The sequence below is a fragment of the Scyliorhinus canicula genome, chromosome 2 (assembly GCF_902713615.1).
Source record: "Scyliorhinus canicula chromosome 2, sScyCan1.1, whole genome shotgun sequence".
NCBI classification, from domain to species: domain Eukaryota; kingdom Metazoa; phylum Chordata; class Chondrichthyes; order Carcharhiniformes; family Scyliorhinidae; genus Scyliorhinus; species Scyliorhinus canicula.
The window spans coordinates 152,049,665-152,070,951 of record NC_052147.1 but is presented as its reverse complement, the minus strand read 5'-3'; the positions used below and the strand labels follow the sequence as shown (position 1 = coordinate 152,070,951).

The window sequence follows — 21,287 nt, the reverse complement described above, 5'->3', positions numbered from 1 at the left end:
ATAGAGCTGTCTGTTAATGTTGCAAATACTGTGACAGTTGCGTGCACGCTCTTGTCGTGATGTAGAGCAGCTGATACCACCTGGGGAAAGGTTAGGGCACAGTTATAAGAACCAGTTTTCACTGGTGGAGGGAAGCTGTGTGGAAGGAAAAAGCTGCATTTCAGCCACACTGGGTTTTATAAATAAACCCGTATTGAAGGCAGACTGGAGCCAGCTTGCTGCTTTGCCAGCTTGATTTCAGCAAATTAACACTGCCAACATTTCTCAAACTGTGCTCCAGCAAGAATTCTTGAATTTAAAAAAACGACAAAAGTTAGGATGGGGGTTGTCTGAGCTCAGCCCTGCCATAAGCCTTTTGGTACATATGTGAACTTTACCTACAAAACCTTCATCTAGCTGGTCTTTTCTCTCAGTGCGACTGGTATGTTTCAATGCACTGACTCCCCTGGGCTGACTGGTTGTTCACAAGTGACACCCAAATGTTTGATGGAAAACACCAGGAAAATTTGGATTGTGAATATTTTAACTCACTATTAAAATAAACACAACATGCCATTTAAAGTAATGCTTCAAGCCCTTTTCCATTTTGACAGCACCCATTTTGATGGAAAAAGCAATTTGCTAATGTGCTTCCTTGAATGGTAGCTGGAGATTTCAAAGGTATACCTCCTCCCAGGCCATTATTATTTACCTTCATAGGTACAGTAGTAGAAAACATTGAGCGCCTCGGCTGCATCTGGTCCTCTTTGTTTATATCCAAATATCAGATCGATCCACTCGTGAAGATGAGCAGACACAAAATCGGACTCCTGTAGGAATGAGGGAAATACAAACATTAATAATAATCTTTATTGTCACAAGTAGGCTTACACGAACACTGCAATGAAGTTACTGTGAAAATCTCCTATAATAACTTTGCCGATCCTCTTGACAGGACCTCAGTCAAATTCCTGTACTGAGGCTGTGCAATTGGGATATCATGAGAAAAAATTAATGCAATTTTCCAATAAAGTTTGCACTGCTTATAGTGGGTGTGCTCATATGAACAGGATTTGCTGGCTATCTGTGATGGCCGGTATAATGTGGTAGTGCCATTATGTTAATCAAATACATAACATGAATGTTTCTTTTGTCCAGCAACCTTTCGCCCAGTCGTTTTCACCTCCTCAGCTTTATTTAAACATCAATCAGTGCTTAGTACAAATCACATATCAGTCAGAGTGGTCAGAAAAGGCTTTAATCACACAAAAGGAAAAAGGACATGAAATCTAGGTGCAGGTTTACAAAACTCAAAAACAGATGCTTGGGATCTGAAATAAAAACAGAAATGCATCTGGTCTGGCAGCATCTGCGGAAAGAGAAATTTAAAGATAACATTTCAAGTCAATGATCTATCGGCAACGAGAAATCTTGGCTGGAATTCTCCGGCCGTTGCGATTCACTTTTCCCACTAGCAGCGCACCCTCGCCTAAGTGTTTACCGGCGGCATGGCGTGGCTTCAACGACAAATCCCATTGACAAGCGACGGGAATAGTAAATCCCTCTGCCATAGAATGGCATGCCATCGAGAAACATGCAGCTGGGGGACTGAAGAATTCAGCCCCTTAATTGTGTTTCACCCTCCACAGAGCCGGCCTAATTTGCTTAGCATTTTCTGTTTTCGTTTCTTATTTACATTTTGTTGTTGCACTCACTACAGTTAAATGAGGTGCCAACTAGTGAATAATCACAACTGTTGCTGCACAAAGGAAGTTGAAAATGTTTTAATGGGCAACTAATTGCTTGAGGATGCAATTCAGCGATCCTGTTGCGCTCGGCGCAGATCTGGTCACATGACTTAAATCGCGCGAGAGCCCCAAATTGGGCTCTGCGCTGGGCGCCAGGTCGATCGTGAGTCACCCAACTCACTCTGCCTTGCAAGATCCAGATCTGCATATTTATATGAGCCTGCAAGAGACCTCGCCACGGTGCCATTTAGTTTTGGTCTACACAAGCATGGACCAGGCCTGATGGCACCTCGGTCTCATAGGCCATTAGAGACCCTCGGGTAGTCGGGGACAGGGCAGGGTGGTACCCTGACACCTGGCAACCCTGGCACAACCAGGTTTGGTGGGGTTACCATGGGCCTCAACTAGGTTTGGGGGGGGAGGGGGGGGGGGGGGGGGGGGGACAGCAGCAGGCAGGGGGCTGTGAGTACCGGACGGGAAGATTGGGTCTGCCAGCAGCAGGTCTTTCTGGCGAGTAAATGTCTCCGAGTATGGCCTTGGCAAGGAGAAAGTCCTTGAGGCCCCAAAAAACTGTGCCATTGAATAGCAGGGTGATTCTCGGCATTTCAGCCATTGCAAAACACCCCGCCAAACACGCCCAAAAGTGGACTTCAATTTTTGTCTGCTGAATTGCGCCCCATGTCTTCACAAAGAGTCCAGAAAGAGATGGAATGGTTTCTGTTGAGATTCATCCCAAGACGGTCTGTGACATAGGGCTGGGTGCGCTGCAGCCGTTCCCAGGGATGAACAGCAAGTTAAACATCAACTGCGGCATAAGGACCATTAACCCGGTGAAAGACGCTCTTTGGACTTCCAGTGCAAAGAAGTGTCCGCAACAAAGTGTTGCAAATTGTCACATTCCAAAGTCCAGGACTACGTGCTGAGGGATATTCTAATCAGGTGACTCAACTGATGAAGGAGCTGCACTCCGAAAGCTAGTGGCTCCAAACAAACCTGTTGGACTTTAACCTGGTATTGTAAGACTTCTTACTATCTTCCTTTGTGCAAGGTTTGACTCCAACAAGCGGAAAGTTTCCCTCCTGATTCCCATTGACTCCAGTTTAGCTTGGGCTCCTTGATACCGTACTTGGTCAAATGCTGCTTTGATGTCAAGGGCAGTCATTCTCACCTTACCTCTGGCGTTCAGCTCTTTTGTCCATGTTTGAACCAAGGCTGTAATGAGGTCAGGAGCGGAGTGTCCCTAGTGGAATCTAAATTGAGCAGATTATTGCCGAGTAAGTGCCGCTGGATAGCACTGTTGATGACTCCTTCCATCCCTTTGCTGACGGTGGAGAGTAGACTGTTAGGGCAGTAATTGGCTGGTTTGGATTTATCCTGTTTCTTGAGTACAGGACACACCTGGGCAATTTTCCACATTGCCGGGTATATGCCATCATTGAATCTGTACTGGAACAGCTTGACGAGGGGAATGGCAAATTCTGGAGCACAAGTCTTCAGTATTACTGCCGGAATATTGTCAGGGCCCATAGTCTTTGTCGTATTCAGTGCCTTTAGCTGTCTCTTGATATAACGTTGAGTGAATCGTATTGGCTGAAGACTGACATGTGATGCTGGGTATTGTGGAGGAGACTGAGATTGATCATCCACTCGGCACTTCTGACTGAAGGTTGTTGCGAATGCCTCAGCCTTGTCTTTAGCACAATGTGCTGGGCTCCTCCATTATTGAGGATGGGGGTGTTTGTGGAGCCTCCTCCTCCAGTGAGTTGTTTAATTGTCCCCACTATTCATAGCTGGATGTAGCAGGACTACAGATCTGATGCGTTCATTGTGAAATGGCTTAGCTCTTGTCTATTACTTGCTGCTCATGCTGTTTGGCACACAAGTAGTCCTATGTTGTGGCTTCACCAGGTTGACACTTCATTTTTTGGAATGCCTGATGTTGATCCTTCATGCTTTCCTTCATTGAACCAGGGTTGATCCCCTGGCTTGATGGTAATGGTAAACTGGGGGATTTGCCGGGCCATGAGATTACAGATTGTGGTTGACTATAATTCTGCTGATGCTAATGGCCCACAGCGCCTCAGGGATGCCCAGTCTTGAGTTGCTAGATCTGTTCGAAGACTATCCCATTTAGCATGGTGTTAGTACCACACAATACAATGGACTGCATCCTCATTGTGAAGACGGGATTTTGTCTCCACAAGGACTGTGTGGTGGTCACTTCTGTCGACATTGTCATGGACAGATGCATCTGCAGCAGGCAGATTTCTGAGGATGAGGTCAAGTATGTTTTTCCCTCTTGTTGGTTCCCTCACCACTGCCTGGGTCTCACCCCACAACCCAAAGATGCACAGGGTAGATGGTTTGGCCACACTAAATTGCCCCTTAATTGGACAAATTGAGAAAAAAACTCAACTGCATTCTGAAATGGCCTAGCAAGCCATTCAAATCAAGGGCAATTAGGGATGGGTAACAAATGTTGGCTCAACCAGTGATGTCCCCATCCCCATGAATTAATAAAACATTGGATTGAGGCTCCTCAGGTTGCATCAAACTGTATAGAGAAAACATGAATTTTATTGCACTTTCTGTAACATACAATTTGAAATGTTGAATGTACTTTTACAAATTTTATAAATAAAGTATGTTTTAGCAACAAAAAAAATAACATTAATGCAACTACTTGTTGGTTTAGGCTTATTCAAATGGAGGCCTGTTTTAAACGTATCCCCTAAAATTGGGGCATGATTGACTAGTGTGAGATGATGGAATGGGGCAAGTTAAGAATTGAAAAGTTAAATTCTCCATATACTTTTCATGCATCAAAATATAGAGATTATGAAGCAGTCCTCACCAGAGCTTTCCTGTGCTTGTAGATGAAGTCCTCAGGTGATGTGGCCCATCTCGGAAGTATCACGTCATTAACCCGCTCCTTTGAAATCTGCAAACGTCCCAGGTCCAGCTCTTTAATAGTTGAGAAATGTATGTGTTAGTCCAAGCTGTCAGTGCTTGGTGACAAGCTAACTTAAATAAACTAAGAAACTGCCTTTCAAAGATATACAAGTGTTCAAATGAGAAGCTACGTTACAAAGTATTTCATTAAATCAGCGCACGCCAACAATAGATCAACAAACCAGTTATCATGTAAATTTGTACGGCTACAGACCTGCAGAGAGCAGTTGAGCAAGGGTGGGGTTATAGTATTGAGTAAAAAGTGGGAGGTTCACAGATGATGCCTTGTTAACCATGCCTTGAGAAGAAAACAATTCAGATTGAAATGAAAATGAAAATCGCTTATTGTCACGAGTAGGCTTCAATGAAGTTACTGTGAAAAGCCCCTAGTCACCACAATCCGGCGCCTGTCCGGGGAGGCTGGTACGGGAGTCGAACTGTGCTGCTGGCCTGTTTGGTCTGCTTTAAAAGCCAGCAATTTAGCCCAGTGAGCTAAACCAGCCCCGTGAGCTAAACCAGCCCCGATTCTGAATTCTCTATAAATACAGCTGTTCTCCAGATTTGAAGACTGTTCATTACTTGACAAAATGTTACTCGGCACTAACACTATTTTGGACTTGTTGGGCTAAGCGTGAATTGATCTTTTAAACAGATTATGCATTGCATAAGAAGCTAGTCAGTGCCTGGTCTCCCTCTCGAAATAACAAAGTCAGAAACGTGTTTGAAACAGAACTCCCCTCCTCGATCAGTTCCGCTGAAATACTCACGGTTCTTATTTTCTAAAAATTCTGGAAAATAGAAGAATTCAGGAATGAGTTCTTTTACATCATTGGGATTCTCCATGAGAGCCTGCCACATAGCAGGAATGGAATGGAATTGGCGATCCGCACAATCGAACCTTGAAGATAAAGGTAGTACAGAAAGGAATAAATAGACATTATAAAGCTTATAGTTGATCACATTATGTGTAACAGAGCACTGTAAAAGTCGGAAAATTCAAACCACAACAGGGAATAATAAAAAAATAAATCGGTCATCATTCGGAAGGTGAAAAGTCAAGTTAACATTAACCCTTTGTCAGGCTATTGATGGGCTTTTTACACCATTTTCAGTTTCTTCCCTCAAGAAAGACAACTTGTAATTTTGAATGTGGATTTACAGCATTGTGTCCGGGCAAGGGAGAAATTGTCTGATCTGGGAATTACTGACAATTTTCTTCCCCTGTTGTCACCAGTGCCAAACTGTGCTGTAGCATTTATAAAAATACTGCAGCTAAAGGAGCATAAAATCCAGAATAGATCAATACTGAGGGGTCAGTTAGTTGCTAATATCAGACAGTGATGTATCATCCAGCTGCCCTGAAAAATGCCTCAAGTAAAATCATTAGAAACATCTCTTCCGCAAATGATGCTGTGCTTCCCAAAGTAATAAAGGCCAGCATTGAAGTGTTTTTAATATTTCATGAGACATGTTCCTCGCTGACAAGGCCAGCATTTGTTGCCCATCCCTAATTGCCTTTGAACTGAGTGTTTCACTCGGCCATTTCAGCGGGCAGTTAAGAGTCAGTGACATTGCCGTGGGTCAGACCAGGTAAGGATGGCAGATTTCCTTCCCTAAATAGCTTAATGTCTATTAAGGCTAGCGTTGTATTCCAGAATTGTATTTAAATAGCACCAACTGCCTTGATGGGATTTGAACGCATGCCCAGTAGAATTAACCTGGGTCTTTGGATTACGAGCTCAGTGAGCTGAAACTTACAGGATACTGCGTGGCCTGGATAGAGTGGTCGTGGAGAAAATGTTTCCACATGTAGGAAAAACTAGAAGCAGAGGACACAATCTCAGACTAAAGGGACGATCCTTTAAAACTGAGAAGAGGAGGAATTTCTTCAGCCAGAGGGTGGTGAATCTGTGGAACACTTTGTCGCAGGAAGCTGTGGAGGCCAAATCACTGAGTGTCTTTAAGACAGAGATTGATAGGTTTTTGATCAATAAAGGGGGTCAGGGATTATGGGGAGAAGGCAGGAGAATGGGGATGAGAAAAATATCAGCCATGATTGAATGGCGGAGCAGACACGATGGGCCGAGTGGCCTAATTCTGCTCCTATGTCTTATGTCCTTATGGTCTTATTACTACTACAGTACCCAGTGTCCACTAGTCAAATGAACCCCTCCCTCTGGGGCATTTCCCTTCTATAAAGCTATTTGAACCTCCTCCCTCCACACCAACCCAAATCATGTCAGCTACTCTTGGCATGTTAGTGAAGCTGGTCAAGTCAGCATTTATTGCCAATCTCTGGCTTGAGAAGTTGGCACAAAGTCAGCCTCTTGAATATCCATGTGACAAAGGAGTTCCCACCCTGCTGATATGTCATTAATGGAGAGTCAAGTATTTGAGAAAGAACTTTACCTGCCACTTTGTAGCTGGATGTGCAAAGTAGTGAAGGGTTCAACCCGGATCAGATAGTGCATGACACCAGCTGCATTGGAGTAGTGAGTGCCATAGTGAAATTTGTCAATCGTCCCTGTTGGATCCTCAAAATTATCAAACCTATATAACACAAGATGAAAGAGACAGATGAGTGTCTTGTGGGGACCTCAGAGAAAACAGCTTTCTGGGTTAAATGCATACAAAATGAGACCAAAGAATGATTTTCTCTATTGTGAAAGGCAATATTTGTGAGGTGATGCGGAAGTCTCTCAACATCTCTTATTGACTTCTGTCACAATGTGTGTGGATAAAGCTGTATAAATATCACTGAATCAACAGCATCATATTCCAAAATTGTAACTGATGGAAACCTTCATTTAATTCAAGATCATTTTGTTTTTCAAGCCTCCCAAATATGCCACGACAGACAAGGAAGCTGCATTTAAAGTGACGTTTACGTCCCAAAGTGCTCCACAGCAATGAAATACTTTCTGAAGTGCAGTCACAGCTGTAGGGACATCTTGCGGCATAGTGGGTAGAGACTCTACTGCTGGGCAAGAAGCTCCAGGTTCAAGTCCCACTTCTGGACTTGATAGCCACTGAAGGGATGTTCATAACCTGGCCAAACAGGTTGTAAATTCTTCCAATACCCCTTACGGCAGGTGGTAAGAGCAGCAGAGCTTCCTGGTCAACCATACTGCAGGTGGCAAAAGTAAATCACTGCAGTACTTTGCAAACATAATCATGGACCAATCCAATGGAAGTGCCCGGTCATCAACACCCTCTTGGGAGGACAAGGAGGAGTCACAGCTGTACTGTAGAACACACAGCAGCCAATTTGTTTACAGGAAAGTCCCACACGCAGTGATGTGATAATGATCAGACAATCTGGGCAAGCTTCTCTGGCCTCCCTGTGGCATGTTTCCCGGCAGCCCGCTGTTGGCAGGATTTTCTGGTCCCGCCATTGCCAATGGGATTTTCCACTGAATCCACTCCATGCCGCTGGGAAACTTGCAGCGGGGTGTACCGTTGGTGGGCATGAGAGATCGCACGGGCGTGGACAGACAGAAGACCTCACCTTCCAGTTTTTAAATGTGTTGGTTGAGGGATAAATGTTGGCCTGCAGATCAGCGGGAGTTGCCCTTCTCTTTTTTGGATAGTACCATAAGATCTGTTACGTCCACCTGAGGGGACAGCCGGTGTTTTTTGTGAAAATAAGGCATCTCCAAAGTTGTAGCATGCTCTCAATACTGCAGCAAAGCGTCAACTTGGATGTTGTGCTGAAGTCTCCGAAGTAGATCTTGAGCACGTGGCCTTAAGACTCAGATATGAGTCCGAACATTAAGCCCTGCCTGACATGGCTAAGATGACGTGAAGCAATTTCTCCACAAGAGCAATCCAATGGAGAGAAGACAGTCTGAATCATTACATCTTTTGAAAACAATCTGGGTCTAGGGTGACATTGGCTAGAGTCTAACAGAGTTCTGCAGGTTCCTCTAGGCAGTAGGGAAGTTCCAACAGGGAAAGAAGTAGGATAGAGGAGACAATTTTAGTTCAGAAGAGGTTCTCACTTTTCCCGAACAGCTTTGGCATTCTTTTCATTCACAACTCCAATGGGTTTGGAGAGGTCCCTGAAGACTTCAGGGTTGTTCAAATCCAGCTCCTCCGATGTATAATCACTGAGAATCCAAGGAAACTGAAATCAAGAAACCAATGTGTCAAATGTCTGAGATGTGACCAGACCCTACCTTGTGTCCGTTTGAAATACAGATTTTAGCGTTCTTGGATTTAGTGAATACACAATAACATTGGGAACACTACCTTACCACTTCTTGTAAAAACTATTCCCTGAAGGTAACGGATTATTTGAGGATGTAGTACATCCTGCCCAATGTGACAGATGCATAGAAACATTCGGAACATCAAAATACAATACCACAAGTGCTGCACCTGCACTGAGCTCGTTGATTTAGACTCAACAGTGTCCTGAATTTGGTACAAACACATCTGGAAGCCAGATGCAAGATCTTCACTTCCATTCCAGCAACATGAGCTGGATTCAAGCTCTCTCCTGGAGAGGAAGACATGATGCACCTTATTTTTAAAGCATTAAATACAACTGGTGAAACGAGCTTTGCAAAAGGACAGTGATTGATTTGAGAAAAGGCCATGTCAATTGAGCAAGATTTTACAGCCCTCTGACCTGTCCAATGGTATGGGGAGCTATCAATGATATGGGGACATTTGGGGATAAATGTCAACTGGAAGGCACTGAACTTGTGGCTTTGTTTTGCAACATTGTGAGATTCACTGCAAAGAAGCATTGGTGATGGTCTCGGTCACTTCACAAAACATACAGCAATTAGCGGGCCAATGGCTAGTCACACTTACATGCTAGATTTGAAAATTATTCTGCTACATACCACTGGATACTGAGCAAGGTCATTGTAAGTCCTTCCTGCGATGGAGTTTAATTGTATGAGATATTCAAAGTTTGAAATATCTCGGTTCACCCATTTCTGCAGGAGAAAACAGATACAAGTGAGTCTTCTATTCTCTCCTAACCCCATCACTTTGGGATAACGTGCAAGACAATGGAACATAAATAGGAGAGTTGCCAGCACATTGAACTATCTTTATCAGTCCAGTTGAATCTCTAATAAATGGTCACCTTTGTAAAGGTTTGGGCTTCAGAGGTAGAAAAAACCCATAGGATGAAAATTAAGCAGGGCTGTCCCACAATCCTAACAGCCATTGTCATCACACCCTGGCAGTAGGTTAAATAAAATCAAAGTACTGCAGGTACTGGAAATCTGAAATTTAAAAAAACCCAGAAAATGCTGGGAAAACTCAGCAAGTTTGGCAGCATCAGTGGAGAGAGAAACAGAGTAAATGTTTTGAGTCCGTATGACTGCTCAGAAGAGGACAGATGTTGTCACGTTATTCACTTGTGAGGAAGATCTCAGAATTCAATCGTCACCAGGAATTCAAGACCTTTGCTGATGGTTCAGTACAATACTGAGGGACTGCTGCTTTTTCCAGGGCTGGACATGTTGAGGACATGAGGTTAAACTGAGGTCCCATCTATCGGCTCACAAGATTACTGCAAAAGATCCCATGGCACTATTTGGAGAGTAGGCCATTGGTCACAATGCTCTTGTTGCTCCCTGCAACCAATGCTGACAAAACTGGATCTGTTGAACATTCGTCGGTGGGACTTTGCTGTTTGCAAACTGAGTGTTAGGATTTACCACATACAGTGTACTTCAGAATCAAATCAGTTGGCTGCACAATGCTATGAACGTCAGGAGGATGCGATGTGCTGCTATATAAATGCAATTTTATTTCTTCCAAGGTCAAACATGAACCCAATTGTTCACAGCATGAGAAAATTTATTATGTTTTTTTTTCTTTATTCTTTCGTGGGTGTCACTGACAAGGTCACCATTTGTTGTCCATTCCTAATTGCCCTTGAGTCGAATGGCTCACTAAGCCATTTAAGTGTCAACCACATGTAGCCCAGACCGATGAGGGTGGCACATTTTCTTCTATTTATATTACAGATTTATTCATCAAATTTAAATTCCAATAGCTGCTGTGGGATTTGAACCCCTGTCACCAGATCATTGGCCTGGGTTTCTGGATTATTAGTCCAGTGACAATACCACAATACCACCATGTCCTCTGCAATCTCCTAATGATGAATTCCATCATTTTACATGATTTGTTGTATCAGTGTGCATGACCATTTGCTAATATGCATCTTTGGGTTTCTGGCAACTTTTCAGTACACACCGCATATGGAATAAATTACAGTGGTCTTCGACTTCCTCTGGTGGGAAACCTTCTGTGGGAGGGTTAATTGAAAGTTTAAAAACTGAGATTTTTAGGTTTGTCACTTTTTTTTAAGGAATATGGCACCAAGGCTGTTATGTGGAGTTGATCATCAGTCATGAATCTCATTGAATGGTGGAGCAGGTATGAAGGGCTGAACGGCATCCTCCTATTCCTAAATATCTCCAATAATCTGATCCCTTAAATTTAGAAGGACAGGCAAATGCTGGGTGACATGCATTTTATGAGGAGCAATGACTGGCAGAGCTTAAGGATGAACTTCTACATCCAATGTGATTCTCATGAGCAAACTAAACGCACTTCTACCATAAGACATGAAGGGTACGAGGTAAGGGTATGGAATCAACTCGGATAAATCAAACTGAGGTACAGCTTAGCCACAATTTAACTGAGTGGAGGAACAAGCTAGAAGGGCTGAATGGCCTCCTCCTGTTCCCATCCTACCTCTGCCAGCTGCCCTGGTTTGTAGCGTCATAATTCACTGCTATTGTCTTCTGGCTCCCCGTATGGCATGTTTTCCAGCGGTGGAGGCGGCTCGCCACTAAATCTTCCGGTCCTGCCAACGTCCACGCGTTTTGCACGGCTTGCCCAACCTGTCACCGGGAAGGGGGTGGGGGCCACCTTCAGCAGGACCGACCAGAAGATCTCGCTGGTGGGAAAGGCTGGAAAATCCCACCCAATGTCATATATTTGTTGTCAATTCATTATTTGGGGATGAATCTGCACACATCACCTTTTCCTATTTTGCAGCCTCCTGTTGCAAAGTGGGAACTCTGAGCCTTAATAGTATTGCGGCTCATGTTGTGACAACATTGCCACTGCTGAAGGAAATTTCTGGTTGGTGTTTAACCCTTCTGATAACAATACCTGTGTAAGTCCTGAAGCCTTCAGCAGCTCCTGGGGTGATCGTGTGCCATAGAGGTTGGGCGGTCGCAGGGACAATATACGGCTGTAGACTTTGTTCCTCACCTGAAATGGAGGTGGATGTAAAGAACAGATCGTTTGGCAAGAGTGACAAAGGACAGCAGTGAACACAAATATATCCCTGATCTCAATTATGTCTGAACAATGCTCTAAGTGGGACTGGTGGAGGAAAGCAATGCAACCATTCCACCTTTTGACTTGGACTTGCACAGCAGTTATTTCTCAGTTTCAGAAAAATGTGCCCTCTCTTATTCAGTTTCCCTGCAGATGACGACACGTTACATTGAGGATTCCTGTCACTCCCCTAATAGTTTCTTAGTAGTCGTGACAATTAACCAAAAATTTGTGATAAGATAAGTGAACATTGATGTGTTAGGCGGGTTAGTTTACGTTGACTGCAACTGGATGCAGGGAAGCTCGAAACAAATGTCTAACACTGGAGATGATCCAACACGGTTTTATTTAAACTATGAACTGCTGTACATGTTCAGCTGTGGGTTGACACTCTACTAATCCTACTGACGACCTCTTACTGGCTCGACTAGACCTACCAGCTACCACATGGCAATAACGTCCACTGACTTGTGCACTCTGACTGTCTCAGTGTCTGGGTCCCGAAAAGAGCGGGAGTCTCAATGCCCTGTGGGCTTTATAGTGGTGGTGTCCTGTCTGGTGATTGGTTGTTCTGTGTTGTGTGTTCATTGGTCATCCTATGTGTCAATCACTGCCTGTCTGCATCTCATTATATACATGAGTGCATATTATGACAAACATCTCAAAAGTTTTAGCTGATCAGAGAAAGAGCCAGCTTGTGTTTGCAAGGGGTTAGTCATCCCTGTCAATTCTGACTGAATTTTTTGTAGAGATGACAGGATTAATGGACAGGGAAATGCCTATGGATGTTATTTATATGGCCTTCCAGAAGGCATCCGATGAAGATCCTCAGAATAGACCATTAACTATAGTTGCAGTCCAAGGTACTGAAGCCAAATTATGAATCTGGTTAGTAAATTAGGTGAGTGGAAGGAGACAGAGAGTAATGATAACAGGTGAATATGACTAGTGGTATCTCTCAAGGAACTATGTTGGGGCTTCAACTATTCACTATTAACTATTAGCTATTAACAACTTAGCTGATGGGATCATAAGCCATATATTGCTTATATATCAAGATAGTCGGCATAAATGGAAGCGTAATCTATTATAATGTTAAGTGGGCAAAATGTAGGCAAATGGATTTCAATGTACGCAAACATGAGATCATCCACTTTGGACCTTAAAATGATTCTAACTGATGAAACGCTAGAAAAGTGGGGATCCAAAGAGACTGGTAGCCTTGGTACACATATCTTTACAATATCATGAACAGTTATAGAAAATAATTGAGAAGGATAATAGGCAGCTGGCAATAGGAGGACAATACAAAGGGGTAGAAGTCATGTTTCAGCTATATAAAGCTCTAGTTTGGCCACACTTGGGAGTTACTTTGAGCAGTTTTGAGCATCATACGGTACGAAGGATATATTGGCCTCGGAACGAATGCACTTTAGGGTTACATTAATGATACCTTTACAAGGAGAGCTTGCATAAACTGGGGTTCTCTTTCCTGTAATTTAGAAGCTTAACAAATAGTTTGATCAAAATTTCAAACTATTATGGGGAACCGATAGGGAAGATAGAACAAAACTGTTTCTGCTGGTTGGAGAGTCCGGGACGAAGAGGCATAACTAGATTTTTGTTGACCAACAGTAATAAGGGATACGAGTCAAATGTGGGTATATGGAGTTAGGTCGCAAATTAGCCATAATCACACTGAATGGTGGGACAGGCTCAAGGGGTTAAATTACCTCCTCCTGTTCCTATTCCAGTTCCATGGAGATGTGGGAAGCAAATGGGTCTCATTAGTAGAAAAAGAAGATATGAAGTAAACCATCACCTCAGACAAGAGTGATGGGAGCGAAGGGATGCTCAGGCATATTTTGCTGTTTTTTGGGACAGAATTTCCACATGCCTGAAGCAATGAGCACCATTATTCTGAGGATTCATTTTGGTCTCACCTCTTTTTTGAAGTTGAGGAAGTAGTTAGTTTGGTCGATCAGAAAGATCTCCAACGCCGAGCGTCTCAAATTGTAACGGCGCAGGTGGATCTCACGCAGCTGAGAGAGGGGCCACTTAAAATCATGCCCTACCCCTGCAGTGCAAAAAAACCATACATATTTTCAATTTATGCCCTTAAATAAAAGAGAGGTGCAGAAACAATGTGAGGTCACACATCCCCCAAAAGTTTTTATTTGTATTAACAAAATGCAATACTCAAGGAGGGCACATGTAATTTGCTAATCATAAAAGCAAAATACTGCAGATGCTGGAAATCAAACAGAAAATGCTGGAACAACGCAGCAGGTCAGGCAGCATCTGTAGAGAGAGGAAAAGACTTAATGTTTTGAGTCCGTATGACTCTTCTTCAGAGTGAAAGAGAGGGAGAAATGTGATGATTTTGATACTGTTGACGAGAGGGGCTGGAGCAAATGAAGCAGAGTAGAAGGTCAGTGGTTGGTGGGAGATGAGAGAGATTGCAACAAGGATGCGTAGGTCAGGAGACAGAGGAACTGTTAATGGCAGGAGAGGAGGTGCTAGTAGTGACATAAAGTTAAGATAGCAGAATGGGTTACTGGGAGAACAAAGGTCAGTGCTCAGTGAAAGCAAATCTAAAGAATTTGTCAAGCATTTTGCACATGACAACCAAGATGTCCCAAAAGGGAACAAAGTCCCGTACTGAACGTGTTTAGATGCGTGTTTTCCAGCGCTCGCAGTGCCGAGAAACACACAGCTATTCAATGCAACTCGCGTTGTATAAGGGGCCTGAATGGGCAACGTGCGGCCGAGGCTGCACATAGCCCCGTTTTGTACAGTGGGGAACTCCACTCGTCAGAACTCCCCAGTGCAGTGAGAGATCGTGCCAGGTTGAGTTCCTCAAAGTCTCAATAATGTACATACTATTTTTTTTTATAAATTTAGATTACCCAATTATTTTTTCTAATTAAGGGACAATTTAGCGTGGCCAATCCACCTACTCTGCACATTTTTGGGTTGTGGGGGCGAAACCCACGCAGACACGGGGAGAATGTGCCAACTCCGCACGGACAGTGACCCAGAGCCGGGATCGAACCTGGGACCTCAGCGCCGTGAGGCGGTTGTGCTAACCACTAGGCCACCGCGCTGCCCTATGTACATACTATTTTTGACTTTTATGAAGATGGGAACTGGACTGTCTTGTACTGTATTTGTTCTATAACTTATTTATTGAATGGCGTATATAACCAAAAGTTTTTAATGCCCCTATGATCTTTCTCCGAGCTTACTTATGGCAGAGATTAGCGGTGAATTTCTGGCTTTGCTCTGAAGCATGTTTCAGCTCCTCAACGTGTCCCAATCTGCTTTTCATAGCACACTTCCTCTAAGCAATTCTTTCTAAATTTTGCTTTTGTTTGACAGTCTTACAACCAACCCATCTGACTGCCAGCCTGTGTCTAACCATTGTGCAGCCATGCACTGTTCCCCCTAGGATAATTCGGGCAATTAGTAAACATCTTTTACCTTTCCACTCACAAGAGCTTTAGAACAAACCATTTGTTTTGCTGATTTCTTGCAATGTTTCCAGCTCAGTTGGAAACCCCGGGCGGAATTCTCCGCAACGGCCGACACCGCCGTGTTTCACGACGGCGTCGGAGGCCGCTCCTCGCCCCCTATTCTCCCCACCCCCCAGGGGGCTAGGAGCTGCGTTTCGTCAAACTTGGCTGCCGGGCCTTGACGCTGGCGTCAAGGCGGCGCACCGAGAATGACACGGCCGGCGGAGCCTAATGACGTCAGCCGCGCATGCGCAGGTTGGCCGGCTCCAACCCGCGCATGTGCGGTTGCCATCTTCCCCTCCGCTGCCCCGCAAGACGTGGCGGCTTGATCTTGCGGGGCGGCGGAGGGGAAAGAGTGCGTCTCTTGGAGACGCCGGCCCGACGATCGGTGGGCACCAATCGCGGGCGAGTCCCCTCCCGAGCATGGCCGTGGTGATCAATCCCCTCTCCGCCCCCCACAGGCCCCAAACTCACCTTTCGCGCGCTGTTCACGCCGACAGTGACCAGGTGTGGTTGCCGCCGGCGTGAACAGGTCGGGAACGGCAGGCCGTGAAAAACGGCGAATTCTCCGAGGGGCATGTCGCAAAACAAGTGGTTGAAGGAGGCTACGGCGACTTTTAAAAGAGTTGTTTCAAGTGAAGAAGGAATTTGATAGGGAAAATATGGATTAACCACAATCGCTAGGGTAAACAGGGGAGACAAATCTGAGGTAATTGGCAAAAGACCCAGAAGGGAGATCAGGAGGTTGTTTTCCTTCTACGCAGAGAGATGTTATGATCTGAAATGGTGGTGGAGGCAGATTCTACAGTAACTTTCAAGAGGGAATGGGTGAAATAGAGTTACGGAATTTTACAGCACAAAAAGAGGCCCATTGGTCCAGTGTCTGCGCTGGTCATCAAGCATCTACCTATTCTGAAAAGGACAAAAATTTACAGAGCTGTGGGGAAATAGCAGGAAAGTGGACTAACTGGAACGCACTTTCAAAGGGCTGGCACAGGCTGAACACTCTCTGTGTTATATGATTCTCAACATACCAAGACTTAAAGAGAACTGACTGTTATTTAGGATGGATCAATACAATCCCCCAACTGAAGGCAAAGCAGCCTTTACTCAATCATTCAAAAATAAATCAATTTTCCTCACATGTATTTACAGCCTGAGGTGAATAAAAAAGGTTGCACGGTTTAATAAGAGGTTCTTGTAAAGTGGGAGATTTTCTAGTTCGGAGTGTGTGGACCATCTCTTACCTTCCTCCTTGTCCACGCTCCCATCAAAAAAGTTGATGTGCTGGGTGGTGACCTCCAGGCGCCCTGACACGACGTCCATGATGGTGATCAGGTCACAGTCCTCGGATATCACCAGCTTTTCTTTCTGATTCTGCTCCTCCTTCTCGTTGCTAAAAACAGCAAGAGGCAGGATTGAGATGGACTGTAGGGTAGATCCCACTTGCATGGATTAAATCAATTGGACTGTGGATTTAAAGCCATTCACACTAACTAAATTGGTGTCCTCACTAGTTAAATTGGTCTTGGATTCACTGCCTGGAAGCATAATCCACTGTCACTTTCAAAAGGAATTGGATAAATAATGGAAAAGGCAGTATATGTGGGGCAATGGGGCAGAGCAGAGAAGTGAGAGTAATCAGAGTCAGCACAGACGCAATGAGCCAAATGGCCTCCTACTGCATTGCATGGATCTGAGATTATTCCAGTCAGGCTGTTCAAACAGAACAACAATCACCTTCTTCAATTCACTGTCAGTTGAGCTATAAGATGACACCGACAGCCACAGAGAAATAAGTCTACAGTTCACATCCGGTGCAGCTGATGAGCCATATAGGAAGAAAACCATTCCCGAGGGTAGAAGCAAAATCTGTAATTTAGCCCAGGCTCAAGGGGCTAAATGGCCCACTCCTGCCAGCATGGAAGGATGAAATACAACAATAACGTGGAAATTGCTTTTGACTCGCCATATTTGCAGCACCCTAATGATGGCAGTGTTGAGAAACAGCATAGATCTATGCTGTCAGCAGGTGGCAATGTTTCACTTTATACAGTGATATTGTACAATTCTATAAAGTACAAAACCTTTGCACAGGCATTTGTGAAGCTTGAAGGGAAAGTGGTAGTTCTAATAAATTCTTGAGAACAATTAAAAAATGCAATTTATATTAAATTCAACAGTCTTCAATCAATTGACAAGTCACTGTTATACTGTAAGTTAACGTGTTGCAAGTTTAAGTAAGAAATCATTCATAATAGATGACTGGGAAACATGCATATATCAACCATGGCATCAAGTGTGGTATATATTACATTTAACTTTTTTCATTTTAAATGGCTTCACAACAGAGGAGAAAGAAGAGTCATTGAAAACCGGTGAGATTTTCAACTGTAGAATTATTTGCGAAAGGGGGAATAAAACAATATTTTAGTTATTTTTTTCAAATATTCGATAACTAGTGCATAACCTGCTTTCAACGCCTCAAATGTTTCTGTTTCATCCCCACTATATCACGACCCTCAGGCATTTACTATTTCAAACACATCATAATCACAACACTTTTTTGCGATGGTGGAGCAGGGGGCCGCATTTGAGAGCTTTCTAGACTGACATTCTGACAAGACAGCACTTACATGTTACTGAGCACGCTCAGATCTTCATCAGCCAGGCGATCATCCTCCAGGTCACTGACCTTGGCCTGTTTCACTGCTTCCAGCAGCAAAGAATCATTTGATGGTGCGGTCTGCTGGACCCCTATACAGATGGAGAATAGTCTGAGTTCAGTCTAAAATAGTCACAAAAGGCCACAAAGACTTTGGCTTCCCTGAAGGAGCTGACAATAGGCAATTTTGCATGTGGCCATTTTAATTTCAAGCCAAGTTTATTCCTAATATTTTGAGTGTTAAGGGACAGACAAAATGCACCCGATCTAATCCGATACAGAGAACATATATTTTTTTAAAATGCAAAGAGATGGCAGGGGCAGCTGGAGATGTGATCCTTTAGCAGGATACCATCTTATTCTGAACCCGAACCTGTACGCGAGAAACTTTCCAAAGAGACAGCAACTGCTTTACTGCCATTGGTTCACGTTACAGACATTGAAATTAAACTGAGCCCCAAATGGCTCAGGCACTCACCAAGGTTATCACGTAGTGCACTTGCATCAGTATGGGGGTCAAAGCTGTAGTCCTGGATCAGCTTAAGCCTCATGCGGGAATAGTTTTCCACACTGGACAACTTCCAATGCATAAAATCCGGTTTTCTAGCACAATAAATAGGAGTAAATGATCCATTAAATCAGAAGCTGACAACAATGTGCATTTATATAGTGTCTTAACAATAGAAAACGCCCCAAAGTCTGTCACAGAGAAATTGACAAAATAAAAGAAATGATCAAAGCATGGTCAAAATGCTGTTTTTTAAATTTTAATTTTTAAAATAAATTTAAAGTACTCAATACATTTCTTTTCCAATTAAGGGGCAATTTAGCGTGGCCAATCCACCTCATATTTGGGTTGTAGGGTTGAGATCCATGCAGACACTGAGAGAATGTGAAATCTCCACACGGACTGTGACCAGGGACCAGGGTCAAACCCAGGTCCTTGGTGCCATGAAGGAGCAGTGCTAACCACTGCGCCACCCTGAGGTGGAGGGATGGAGAGGAGTTAATGAAGTGAATTACAGAGCTTGGGCAGCAAAAGTGCAACTGCTTATATTGGGGCACGGGCAAGAGAGGACTGCTTAAGAGAATGGAATGGCTATTTGCGGGGGGGGGGGGGGGGGGGTGTGTTTGTAGCCCTGGAGGGAGATAGGGAGGGGAGAGGCCATGATGGGATTTCAATATGAGGATGAGAATTTTGAATGCAAAATGTTGGGTTGAGGACATTAAATGAAACTCCAGAAAGGACTTGGGTGATAAGCGAATTGGACTTGGCATGAGATAGGAAAAAAAAAGTTTTCGTTGGGCTGAAATGTACACAGGATGAAGGACTGGAAACCAGACAGAAGGGTAGAGCAGAAACCAGACCTTTAGGCGATGAGATGAGGATTTCAAAAATTGATGCGTTGAGGTCACGGTGGACGTTGGCAGCTATCATGAGGCCAGGAAGGATTGGTGGTTATTTAGCAATTTAATAGGAATAGGAGTCAAGGAAGCTGAAGTAAAGTTTCTTAAAAATGAACACTTGCATTTACATAATGCCTTTCACAACCTCAGCATATCCCCCAAACTCTTTACAGCCAATGAAGTACTGTCCTGAATTGTCAACATTGCCGTAATGTAGGACATGTGGCAGCCAATTTACATACAGCAAGCTCCCTCAAACAAAAATGAGATAACAACCAAATAATCTGTTTTTGGCAATTGGCCGAGGGGTAAATATTGTCCAGTATAGCAGGAAGAATTCCCTTGCTCTTGTTCGAGTAGTGCCATGGAGATCTTTTACTTCTGTTTGACACTGCAGATTGGACTTCAGACACGGCAGCACCCCCTCAGTGTCAGCCTGAATTACAAGATCAAATTGTTGGAGTGGGACTCGACTCAAGGGTTGTGAATGCTACCACAGAGATTATTACATACTCAGCCACAGCGAGCGCCTTGGTGCCTGGCAGAGTTAAGTGTGCGCCAGCAACATTTGGCATTGCATAAACAAATGGGGTTTGCAACAATATGTGTATTGTAAGGAATACAAGGGTTAACAATAAGCTAATAATACTTCTCACCACCAGAGGAGATAAGGAGCTGTGATATAAATATCATTTGATTTTTCATGGGATTCTGGGAGAAGCTTGTAAAGCATGAGAGAAATGGGGGGCTGGATTCACTGCTCCCTGCTGCCGAAATAGTTTTTGGCGATGGGGCGGAGATTCCGTTTTGATGACCAATATCGGGATCGGCGCCAGTTTTCATATTCTCCGCCCGCTGAAAAGTGGCGTACTGCTCCAAGTATCCGCGGCCTCAGGCCATTGCCCGAGGCCCGCACTGTGATGCTCCACCCTCAACCAACTGAGTTCCCGACGGCGTGGGTTGCATGTGCTCACAGTGTTCAGGAACCTTGCGTGGCGGCTGCAGGCTCAGTCCGGCGCTGCCGCAGTCGGGGAACGAACGATCCGCGGCAGGGGGGGGGCTTCATTCGGGGCAGGGGGCTTCATTTGGGGCTGGGGGCACTGTGGGCGTGTGGTCTGGGGCGAACGAGCGGCTCAAGCGGGGGGTGGGGCGGGCACTACTTTTGCACTCCGGGCCCGTGGGCTGAGTCCACCACGAAGCACGGCACGGCCATTGCCGTGCCCATTTGCGGGCACGGAACCGTAAATGCTCAAGGCCGTATCGGCAGCTGGAGCTGCGGGCTCTATGCTGCCTCCCTGCTAGCCCCCAGCAAAACGGGGAATCAATGGCTGTTTTGCGCTAGTTTTCCTGGCGTAAAAGACCACTGTTTTCATGCCTGCGTGGGGACTTAGTCTCCAAAACGGAGAATCCAGCCCCAGGTGTATAACATAAGAGTTCTGTTGTCAGAGATTTTGTACTGTTTTACTTAATAACTTATTCCTTATTGACTGGTTCAAATCTTTAATTTAGTAGTGTAAAATAAATTAGTTTTGTTCAATAACTCAGCTTGATGTTTCTTGTTAACACTACATTCTCTGAGCATCCTGATAGACCCAACAGAGAACATTACAGTGTCATGTTTCCAATCGGTGCGTACTTAACATCATTTGGCTTCACGTGGAACAAAGCAAATAACTTTAATTGTCTAATTAAATGAGA

At 44.3% G+C, this 21,287-nt stretch overlaps 1 protein-coding gene across 5 annotated transcripts in view; it reads right to left on the bottom strand.

Moving 5' to 3' along the window:
* Positions 1-21,287, bottom strand: part of nbeal1 (neurobeachin-like 1) — a 355,441-nt gene that overhangs the window by 33,637 nt on the left and 300,517 nt on the right. For all 5 annotated transcript variants that reach the window (XM_038787846.1, XM_038787851.1, XM_038787847.1 and 2 more), the window contains 11 exons: positions 18,661-18,785; positions 18,154-18,274; positions 16,765-16,913; positions 13,946-14,079; positions 11,832-11,933; positions 9,533-9,628; positions 8,681-8,805; positions 7,089-7,229; positions 5,447-5,577; positions 4,582-4,691; positions 692-809 (listed from right to left, as the gene is read on the bottom strand). In XM_038787846.1, the coding sequence (XP_038643774.1) occupies positions 692-809; positions 4,582-4,691; positions 5,447-5,577; positions 7,089-7,229; positions 8,681-8,805; positions 9,533-9,628; positions 11,832-11,933; positions 13,946-14,079; positions 16,765-16,913; positions 18,154-18,274; positions 18,661-18,785 (1,352 nt within the window). The remainder of the gene's footprint in view (positions 1-691; positions 810-4,581; positions 4,692-5,446; positions 5,578-7,088; positions 7,230-8,680; positions 8,806-9,532; positions 9,629-11,831; positions 11,934-13,945; positions 14,080-16,764; positions 16,914-18,153; positions 18,275-18,660; positions 18,786-21,287) is intronic.